The sequence below is a fragment of the Gopherus flavomarginatus genome, unplaced genomic scaffold, assembly GCF_025201925.1.
Source record: "Gopherus flavomarginatus isolate rGopFla2 unplaced genomic scaffold, rGopFla2.mat.asm mat_scaffold_2564_arrow_ctg1, whole genome shotgun sequence".
NCBI classification, from domain to species: Eukaryota; Metazoa; Chordata; order Testudines; family Testudinidae; genus Gopherus; species Gopherus flavomarginatus.
In genome coordinates, this window is record NW_026114920.1 from 9,547 (window position 1) to 21,094 (window position 11,548).

At 53.7% G+C, this 11,548-nt stretch overlaps 1 protein-coding gene across 1 annotated transcript; it reads right to left on the reverse strand.

Annotated features, from left to right (window-relative positions):
- Positions 1 to 5,042: 5,042 nt before the first annotated feature.
- Positions 5,043 to 10,986, reverse strand: LOC127042105 (uncharacterized; the record flags this gene model as incomplete). Its single annotated transcript, XM_050935751.1, has 5 exons — positions 5,043 to 5,411; positions 6,921 to 7,693; positions 8,096 to 8,732; positions 8,787 to 9,229; positions 10,795 to 10,986. Coding segments are annotated over 5 exons (2,414 nt in total), but the record flags the coding sequence as incomplete, so codon positions are not given.
- Positions 10,987 to 11,548: the final 562 nt, after the last annotated feature.

Consider the following 11,548-nt stretch of genomic DNA (forward strand, 5'->3'; position numbering starts at 1 on the left):
CCCCAGGGGGCCCCAACCCCAGCTTCAGGGGCCCAACCCCTGGGGGCCCCAACACCAGCTCCAGGGGCCCAACCCCAGAGCGCCCGAACCATAGCTCCAGGGGACCAACCCCTGGGGACCCCAACACCAGCTCCAGGGGCCCAACCGCTGTGCCAGTACCATAGCTCCAGGGGCCTAACCCCTGTGGCCCCAACACCAGCTCCAGGGGAACAACCTCTTGGGCTCCAACACCAGCTCCAGGGGCCCAACCCCTGAGTGCCCGAACCATAGCACCAGGGTCCTAATCCCTGGTGGCCCCAACGCCAGCTCAACGGGGTCAACACCTGAGCGCCCCGAACAATACCTTCAGGTGCCTAACCCCTGGGGGCCCCAACACCAGCTCCAGGGGCAAAAACCCCTGAGCGCCCGAACCAAAGCTCCAGGGGCCCAACCCCTGAGCGGCCTAACCATAGCTCCAGGGCCCCAACCCCTGAGCGCCTGAACCGTAGCTCAAATGGCCTAACCCCTGGGGCCCCACCACCGGCTCCACGGGCCCAACCCCTAGGGGCCCCAACACCAGTTCCAGGGGCCCAACCCCTAAGCGCCTGAACCATAGCTCCAGGGGCCTAAACGCTAGGGGCTCCAACCCCAAATCCAGGGGCCCAACCCCTGGAGGCCCCAACACCAGCTCCAGGGGTCCAACCCCTGAACGTCCGAACCATAGCTGCAGGGGCCTAACCCCCGGGGGCCCCAACCCCAGCTCCAGGAGCCCAAACCCTCGGGCCCTCGACCCCAGCTCCAGAGGCCCAACCACTGAGCGTCCGGACCATAGCTCCAGGGGCCCAACCCCTGACCGCCCGAACCCTAGCTCCAGGGACCTAACCCCTGGGACTCCAACACCAGCTCCAGGGGCCCAACCCCTCGGGGCTAAAACACCAACTCCAGGGGCCCAACCCCTCAGCGCCTGAACCACAGCTCCAGGGGCCTAACCCCTGGAGGCCTCAACCCCAGCTCCAGTGGCCCAAACCCTGGGGGCCCTAACACCAGTTCCAGGTGCCCAACCCCTGAGCACCCGAAACCATAGCTCCAGGGGCCTAACCCACGGGTGCCCCAACACCAGCTTCAGGGGCCCAACCCCAGGGGGCCCCAATAACAGCTCCAGGGGCCCAACCCCTGAGCGCCCGAACCATAGCTCCAGGGGCCTAACCCACGGGTGCCCCAACACCAGCTTCAGGGGCCCAACCCCAGGGGGCCCCAATAACAGCTCCAGGGGCCCAACCCCTGAGCGCCCGAACCATAGCTCCAGGGGCCTAACCCCTGAGCGCCCGAACCATTGCTCCAGGGGCCTAAACCCAGGGGACCCCAAAACCAGCTCCAGGAGTCCAAACCCTGGGGCCCTTGACCCCAGCTCCAGGGGCCCAACCCCTGAGCGCCCGAAACATAGCTCCAGGGCCCACCCCCTGCGCGCCCGAATCATAGCTACAGTGGCCTAACCCCTGGGGCCCCAACACCAGCTCCTGGGGCCCAACCCGTGGGGGCCCAACACCAGCTCCAGAGGCCCAACCCCTGAGCGCCCAAACCATAGCTCCAGGGGCCTAACCCCTAGGGGCCCCAACCCCAGCTCCAGGGGCCCAAACCGTGGGGGCCCCAACACCAGCTCCAGGGGCCCAAGCCCTGAGCGCCCGAACCATAGGTCCAGGGGCCTAACCCCCGGGGGTCCCAACCCCAGCTCTAGGGGCCCAAACCTGGGGCCCTCCACCCCAGCTCCAGGGGCCCAACCCCTGAGCGCCCGAACCATAGCTCCAGGGGCCCAACCCCTGGGGGCCCCAACACCAGCTCCAGGGGCCCAACCCCTGAGAGCCCGAACCATAGCTCCAGGGGCCTAATCCCTGGGGGCCCCAACCCCAGCTCCAGGGGCCCAACCCCTGGGGGCCCCAACACCAGCTCCAGGGGCCCAACCCCTGAGCACCCGAAACATAGCTCCAGGGCCCCAACACCCGGGGACCCCAACCCCAGCTCCAGGGGCCCAACTCCTGAGCGCCCGAACCATAGCTCCAGGGGCCTAACCCCTGTGGGCCCCAACACCAGCTCCAAGAGCCAAACCCCTGAGCGCCCGAAGAATACCTTCAGAGGCCTAAACCCTGAGGGCTCCAACACCATCTCCAGGGGCCCAACCCTTGAGCGCCCGAACCATAGCTCCAGGGGCCTAACCCTTGGGGGCCCCCACACTATCTCCAAGGGCCGAACCCCTGATCGCCCGAACCATAGCTCCAGGGGCCTAACCCCCGGGGGCCCCAACCCCAGCTCCAGGGGTCCAAACCCTGGGGGCGCCAACACCAGCTCCATGGGCCAAACCCCTGAGCGCCCAAACCATAGCTCCAGGGGCCCAACCCCTGAGCGCCCGAACCATAGCTCCAGGGGCCTAACCCCTAGGGGCCCCAACCCCAGCTCCAGGGGCCCACCCCCTGGGGGCCCCAACACCAGCTCCAGGGGCCCAAACCCTGAGGGCCTGAACCATACCTCCAGGGGCCTAACCCCCGGGGGCCACAACACCGGCTACAGGGGCCGAACCCCTGGGGCCCTCGACCCCAGTTCCAAGAGCACAACCCCTGAGCGCCCGAACCATAGCTCCAGGGGCCTAACCCCCGGGGCTCCAACCCCAGCTCCAGGGGCCCAACCCCTGGGGGCCCCAACACCAACTCTAGGGGCCCAACCGCTGAGCTCCCGAACCATAGCTCCAGGGGCCTAACCCCCGAGGGTCCCAACCCCAGCTCCAGGGGCCAATCCCTGAGCTCCCGAACCATAGCTCTGTTGGCCAAATAGGGCCCGTTTCCCCCTGAAGCTTACCTAATTACATCAAGGAGGCACGGAGGACAAGAAGACGGGTACCACACCTTTATTTTCGTTCAGCTGAATGGGTGTTTCTTCTCGACTAGTGCCAGAGAAGAAGAACACACCTTTCATGGGCGACATGAGCCCCTTTTATTATCAGCAACAAACAACTTTAGTTCTCATCCCGTTTACGTCATTATGCTGACCTATAGATAGCAGGTTACACAGAATACATGTATTATTTTGGGGAGGGGGATACAAGAGACATCTGTTGCGGATACATTTGTCATTTTGAAAGGAGTATAAGGTACATGCCTTGACCCTCTGGCATTAAATGTCTTTGGGGATACATGAGAAAACAGCTGCATATATTTACGTGCCAAGCGGGCCAATTAGTAAATAGTTGACATGGCTAAATATGAGATTAAATGCCTGTCCTATCCTTGATCCTCAGGTTCCTTTTATCATCCAAATTCCTAGGCCCATCCTTTAGCTAAAAGCAGAAGAGGCAGAAGCCGAAATCGCAGGCCTTTTTAAATCTTAGGCCTTTTCCATCAAGTTTTCCCCCCTTAAAAACATTTTAAGAGCTTATGGGCCTTGCACCTTAGATTCTTCCGGCTTGTATAATATTATCATTTGTTGATATGTAACTTGACTAGCCAGTTTTCGGACCACTGCAATTAAGCACGGGGTGAAGCAAGCGACTGTTAATAGGATGGTGATAAAGAGTTTAAAAAGGAGGAAACCTTTCCGTAACCATCCCCATTGCGGTAGCCAGGAGGTAAACCAATCTGTGTCCCAGCCGCCCCAGGTCTGTACTGGGACATGTGCTATTTTCCTCATCTCCTTAGTTAACTGTTTCACTGCCTGGCCATTATCGTCTATTTGTAAGCAGCAGTTAGACTCATTAAGTTTTGCACAGAGTCCCCCTTCCTCTGCTAGCAAATAGTCAAGAGCTATGTGGTGATGGAGAATTGCGTGTCTCATTTGAGTTGATTGATCGGCCAAAAGGTCTAGTGCTGCAGCTGTTTGGTTAGTTATTATTTCCAAGATAGCCTGTAGCCTAATAATTCGATTTAGATTATAAATTGGTTCCCTGGCCCCGGATACAAGCTCACTGGGGTTCCAGGTGGCCGGTCCATAATGTTTGATGATTCTTTCAGGGGGCCATTCTTGAGCTCCCCAATTTTGGGAACTTCCAGCGGTTAAAGTGGAATCCAAAGACCGTTTTTCTCTAACTAAATCATCATAAACTTTAACTCCCAATTTATTTCCTTGGGCTTGAGGTAATAAAAAGAATAGAGGCCTAATATATCCTATGTAACATATTCCCGACCAGTTTGGAGGCAACCTACGATAAGCATGGGATCCACAGATCCAATAGTGGCCTTTTAAGGCCCAGATTCCATTGGCAAAGGGGCCATCCCAGGTTTCAGGGGAATCAGCAGGGCCCGGTTCCTCACAGTATAAGGCGTTGCCGGATTCTATAGGTCCCCCTAGGAATTTGTCCACATTTGGGTTACAGTAGTTACATTTCCACGCCCCAGCCCCTGCCTTCCACACACAATTACAGCCAAATTTTGGGCTGTTGGTACTACCCCAAAATTGTCGAAAATGGGTAACTCGAGTTCCATTAAGGTGTTGCCATGCCCATTGATACCACCGTACCACATGGTGCTTGTTAGTGGTGTTATCTCGCTGGCAACTTAGAAAGAGGGCATCAAAGTACCCATCCAATCCTACTGCTTTACAACCATCGCCCCTGTGATTCCAGTAGGAACATCTTACCCAGCTATTGTTAGTTAGCTTTACATGGGTCAAGTTCCATCGTCCTTGGTACTTGAAACAGTCATATGGGCGACAGTGGGGATCCCAGCAATCAAATCCCAGAGATAAAGTCCATTCACACCTACTTTCCCCCATATACCTTCCCTCATGTCTTGTTCGATTAAGGCAAAAGACACCTACTCCAGCAGAATAGAGTCTCCAAGGGCCGTTGTCCTCAGCCCACCTCCCCGTTCCCTTGTGTACTACGCTTAAGCTGCTTAGCCACCACTTGGGCTGTACCGGCTGAGCTACCCAGGGCCACTCATTCAATTCTCCCGGACCGCCACATACCCAACAATTAGTAAGATTAAAAGAATTAGCTATTACTTCCCCTAGTTGCATAAACCTATTTTCCCAACCATATGAATAACTAAACATACATATCAGAAAAACAAAGGATGGTTTCATTGTTTCTGTTTCTTAAACAGTCCTTTTAGTCCTTCCAGTCCTTGGTACTCCCAAGTAGAATCTTCGCCTGTGTCTCTCCGGGCTTCCGGAGCCGGAGAGGACAGAGGGCTGATGTCCTCTTCAGTCAGGCTGTCCTCTGGGTCAGGGTGCAGGAACCGCTTTACTCGAGTATGGTGCGTCCACTTGTCGCTCCCAAGGACCTTAACGGCGGCCTGGCTGATGAGCGATACAGTATGTGGACCGTCCCACCGTGGCGTGAGGGGATCACGCTTCCACTTTTTGACAAGGATCTGATCACCGATCTGGAAGGAGTGCACAGGTTGCTCCAAGGGAAGCGTCTGGAAAGGTGCTGCGTATCGATGTAACTGTAATAAAACAGATTGTAGCGCAGAAACCTGTTTCCACAAAGAGTCATTTCCCACTTCCCAGTTTACATCCTCTCGGTACCCCGGAATGAGTACTCGGGGAGGGAACCCAAAGACCAGTTCAAAGGGTGAAAGTTTCAGACCCTTACGTGGGGCCCTCCGAATACGAGTAAGGGCGAGCGGTAGAGCGTCAGGCCACTTCAAACCAGATTCTATACACAGTTTTGTGAGAGTGTCCTTAAGAGTTCTATTCATTCTTTCCACTTGGCCCGAGCTTTGTGGTCTCCAGGGCGTATGCAATTTCCATTGGATCCCAAGGGCTCGTGACACCTGCTGAACCACCTGGGAGATAAAATGACTTCCCCGGTCTGACTCAATCACCTCCGGGAGGTGGAAGCGGGGAAGTATTTCATGTAACAGGGCTTTGGTGACGGCTCGTGCCTGACAATGTCGTGTAGGGTAACACTCCACCCATCCAGTAAATTGATCAACAAAGACAAGCAAATACTTATAACCCCTACAAGGGGGGACTTCAGCAAAGTCCACCTGCCACCTTTGAAAAGGGTAGGCAGCCCAGGGCCGACCTCCCATTGGGGCAGGGGGACCGCACCCTTTTTGGTTTGTTCGCTGACAAACGGAGCAGTTATTTACAATTCTTTGGGCTTCCATGTGTGCACCTAATCCCCGAAGGGACCGGGTGATCAAATCGACCATAGCTCCTGATCCCAAATGTCCCTCCTTATGTAGGGATCGGAGAATCTCCTGAAGTACTGGTCTAGGTACAAAAATCTCCCCCCCTGGCAACTTCCACCACCCAGAGGGAGTTTGTTGGGCCCCTGCAGCCTGCGCATGGGACACTTCCTCTGCTGTATAGTGGGGATCAGGGGTTCTGGCTTCCGTATCCTGGACCCAGAGGAGCCATATGGCTCCTTCTCGTGCGGCTTCTTTCGCGGCTTGATCAGCCATTCTATTGTACTTTCGTTGTTCAGTTTCAGGGGCCCTCCCATGTGCACGCACGTGTATCACTGCTAACCGGAGGGGAAGCATCAGGGCCTCAAGTAATGATTTGATAAGGGCCCCATGGGCTATTCTTTGGCCTGAAGCCGTAATGAAACCCCTTTCTTTCCATAGGGTTCCGTGGGCATGCACCACCATGTATGCGTAACGACTGTCAGTGTATACATTAATAGTCTTTCCAGTTCCCATCCGGAGAGCCTCAATAAGAGCCACCAGTTCCGCCGCCTGGGCAGATAAGTTGGGGCTAAGCTTAAACTTGTACATTTCTCCTTCCTTAACTATGACAGCTGCTCCTGTAAATCGCTTCCCATCTTCTACATAACTAGATCCATCTACGTACATTTCAATATCAGGATTGGACCAGGGTAAATCTGAAAGATCAGGGCGGGGTTTAGTTTCTTGTTGTAAGACTTCAATACAATCATGGGGGGGATTAGTCCCATAAGGGACTTGGGGATTTGGCAGTAAGGTAGCTGGATTAAGGGAGCTGACTGTCTTAAAAGTTAGGTTTGGGGCCAACAAAAGTCCCACCTCATATCTAGTATGCCGACTGGGGTTTAAATGCTTTTCCCCGGCTCCTGTTCCCAGTATCTGGGGTATTCCATGGGGCACTACAACCTCAGTATCCCCACCCAAGGTTAGTTTCTCAGCCTCCTGTACAAGGAGAGCGGTTGCAGCCACGGCTCGTAAACAAGCCGGCCAGCCCTTGGCGACCGGGTCCAGTACCTTAGAGTAATAACCCACAGGTCGCCAGGCTGGTCCCGACCTTTGACACAGGACTCCCGATGCCACCTCTCTCCTTTCATGAACGTATAGGGTGAATGGCTTCCGGGGATCCGGGAGAGCCAGAGCGGGAGGCTGAACCAAGGCTTCTTTAAGCTCTTGAAATGCTTTTTCTTTTTCCTTGGTCCATACCCAGTTAAGCAGACCCTCTTTAGTAAGAGACTCGTATAATGGTTTAGCCTTCCCTCCATAGTCAGGGATCCAAAGCCGGCAAAAACCGGTCAGTCCCAAGAAAGCCCTTAGCTCTCTGGGATTTCGGGGTTGTGGGCTTTCGAGTATAGCCTGGATCCTATCTTTACCTAAGCTACGACGTCCCTGACAAAGATGATATCCGAGACAAGTGACCTGCTGTTTAACCAATTGGGCCTTTTCCCTGGAAACCTTGTACCCCTGTGCTCCAAGAAAGTTAAGGAGTTCTATTGTCTGTTCTTTACAAGCTGTCTCTGTTTCAGTGCTCAAGAGTAAATCATCACAGTACTGAACTATGTTACACGAGGGATGCCCAGCTAGGAACGGGGCAAGGTCTCTTTTTAGCTGGCTGCCAAAAATCTCGGGTGCACAAGTAAGTCCCTGGGGGACAACAGTCCAGAGATACTGAGCCTTGTAATGGGTGTCTGGGTCTTCCCATTCAAAGGCAAACAGTTTCTGAGACTCCTGATCAAGGGGTATAGAAAAGAAAGCGTCTTTCAAATCTATCACTGAAAACCAGCTATGGTTCTTGGGGACTTGGCCCAAGATAGTATGGGGGTTTGGGACAACTGGATAGGGGGCCTCTATTAACTTGTTAATCTGCCTTAGGTCTTGGACTAATCGATATTGCCCATTAGGCTTAGGCACTCCCATTATCGGAGTATTGTATGGGGAGGTGCCCTCCCTTAACCAACCGCACTGCAAAAACTTGTGAATCAGAGGTTTCAGTCCGATCCGAGTGGTTAGCTTAAGGGGGTATTGTCGAATTCGGACTGAGCGACTTCCCTCCTTAAGGGAAATGTGTACTGGTAAAGCGTTTCGAGCCCGAGCAAAACCTCCCTCCTCAGCCCAGACCTCAAGGTTAACCCCCGACAGCTGGTTCCTCTCACTCTCCGGCTGTGCCGGGGGAGGATTTTCAACATTCAAAAGGGCCATTTGATAGTTAGAAATTTGTTGTTTGGGAAGCCTAACTTCCATAGTCCCATTATTATTGAACGAGATTTCTGCCTGCAATTTAGTAAGCAGATCTCGTCCTAGCAGCGCAATGGGACAGGAGGGGCTACAAACGAATTGGTGGGATATATGACAGTCTCCTACTTTTACTAGGAGGGGAAGAGATTTTTCTAACTTTATATTTTGTCCTTCTATCCCTTGGACTATAGTATACCCTTGAGCCCTCCCCCGGGGAGCCTCTGCAAGGGGAAGCAAGCTAAGGGTAGCCCCTGTATCAATAAGGGCTTCAACTGGGCGGCCCCCTACCTCAATTGTTACCGTGGGATCCAGGCCAGCGGGCTGTGCCGCCAGGAGGGGCCGCTGGGTCCCTCGGCCTCCCTATACAAATGTCTCGCCTTGCGCCTCGTTATAAAAAACGGGCGTAGGTGGGACTCTGTTTCTGCTTCCCTCCCTCCTGCTATGTCGCTGGGGGCATTCATTCTTCCAGTGCCCCTCCTCCTTACAGATAGCACACTGATTTCGCCCCAAACGGGAGCTTTTTCCCTTCCCTTGTAGTCCTGTTCGTCCCTTAGTTTTGTCCCCCGCTTTCCCACTTTCCCCCTTCAGGGCCATTGCCAGGAGGCGGGCCCCCTTTTTCCGTTCCTCATCGTCTCTGCGATCATAAACTTTTAGCGCAATCTCTAAGAGCTCCTCTATGTTTTTACCCGATGCCCCATCTAATTTCTGCAGTTTTTTCCTAATGTCCTCATAGGACTGCCCAATGAAGAGGGGAATGAGCACTCGCTTTCCATTAGCATCCTCTGGGTCGAGGTCTGTGTATCTTTTACAGGTGTTACACAAGCGCTCATAAAAGGCAGCTGGGTTCTCATTTTTTCCTGTCGAATATTATACAGCTTGGCCCAATTTGGGGTCTTCCTAATACAGCGTTTCATCCCCTGTACTATAGCTAAAGCATATTTGTGATGGAGCTCTCGACCCGCTGCAGTTGTATGTGACCAAGCGGGCGCAGCCTCAGGGAGCTGATCGGGTAAGTCAGCTGCATCCGTTCCCCCTGCTACTAGTGCCTCCCGGGCCTTTGAAAGGACCAAGCGCCTTTCCTCTGCAGTGAGTAGAGTATTGAGAGCAACTTTCATGTCGCCCCAAGTAGGGTTATGGGCCGAGACCAGGGTTTCAAAAACTGCTGTTAATGGGGCGGGATCGTCCGAGAACGAGGGGTTCTGGTGCTTCCAATTATACAGGTCACTGGTGGTGAAAGGAACTTATATCATAGTGAGTCCACCATCATGGCCCACAGTTTCCCTTAGGGGCAGTTCACGCACCGGAACTGTCTCGGCCACAGTTTTGTCTACCGCGGGGCTCTTAGTAAGAGCAAATTTGATATCTCCCGGGGTGCCTACTATTTTCCATGCCTCCTCGACCGTCCTAGCGTGACTACTCCTCAGGCGGCCGGATATCGGGGAGTCCTGACCGTTAAGGTCCTCCCTGTCACTGTCTCCCGAGTTGTCTTCTGGGGTCGTTGGTTTAAAGGAGGGGGGGCTGCTTTCTGGGGTATTCGATACAGGAGGAGGGGATTGTGCCGGGGAGGCCGGAAGGCCAGGGTACACTGGAGGAGGGGGCATAGGATCAGGGGCAGTAGGAATCACAGCTGGTGGACAGGGCTTTTTCACAGGGGGACGACCTCGATGCTGATCAGGGGTCCGAGCCATTAAGGCCCTAATGGCTTGGGCTCTACACTTTCGCAACCAGGGGGGGGGATTAGCTGCAAGATCCTGCCAGATATCTATATAGGGGTACTGGTCCCAATGTCCATCCCCAGTTACAATATTATGCACAGCTTGTACAGTTTTTAACTTGAGTGATCCCCCAGCGGGCCAATCCACCCCGAATGTTGGCCACTCCACAGTACAGAATTTTATCAAGTCATCCTTACATAATGCCACTCCATAATCAGCCTGGCGTCTAAACGCCTTCCAATTGTTCAACATACATTCCAAGGGCGTCCCAGCATAAGCGCTTTGTCCGGACCCCATTATGCTCGTGTTTAATTAAACCTGGTCATGGGTTCGACCGACCCCCCTTGCGATTAAGATATCCTGGTCACGGGGTTTCCCCTCGCAGGAGTCTCAGGGCGGCTAGAGTCGGTTTAAGTCCTAGACCTGGTTATTACAACTTTGGCTTCCAGCACAGCATCAATATGAGAAAAAGCAATACTCCCCCCAAAAACAAAAGCAAGCCCTGGGGCTGTTCTATGTCCCAGCAATTATCCAATACGGCCCACGGGCTAGTGAAATTAGTGGTGTTATTCATTGACCATTGCCTGGCTTACTTAGCATAACCATTAAACATCCACAGTATGTTTAAACACTGGGATCACCTGTGAGGTCCAACCACACTGCGGGGGCGTTATATCCTTCAAACCCAAGAGGTAAAACGCACTTACCACCCGGAGTGGACGCGTCCGGCTGTTGGACCTTCCCCTTCTTCTGGCACCGTCTCGCCTCCGTGTCGTTAGGAGTTCTCTTGGAGAGGACGCAGCCGCCCCGACAGATTGTAACGACCCGAGGCCAGAGCAAATTAGTGGCTCGAGGTGGCCACTCCTCGGAATCGCCCCTCGGTCGCCGGTCAGCACCCTCTACAGGAAGAGAAGTCCCAGCGGAGTCACCATTTGTTGGCCAAATAGGGCCCATTTCCCCCTGGAGCTTACCTAATTACACCAAGGAGGCACGGAGGACAAGAAGACGGGTACCACACCTTTATTTTCGTTCAGCTGAACGGGTGTTTCTTCTCGACTAGTGCCAGAGAAGAAGAACACACCTTTCATGGGCGACATGAGCCCCTTTTATAATCAGCAACAAACAACTTTAGTTCTCATCCCGTTTACGTCATTATGCTGACCTATAGATAACAGGTTACACAGAATACATGTATTATTTTGGGGAGGGGGATACAAGAGACATCTGTTGCGGATACATTTGTCATTTTGAAAGGCGTATATGGTACATGCCTTGACCCTCTGGCATTAAATGTCTTTGGGGATACATGAGAAAACAGATGCATATATTTACGTGCCAAGCGGGCCAATTAGTAAATAGTTGACATGGCTAAATATGAGATTAAATGCCTGTCCTATCCTTGATCCTCAGGTTCCTTTTATCATCCAAATTCCTAGGCCCATCCTTTAGCTAAAAGCAGAA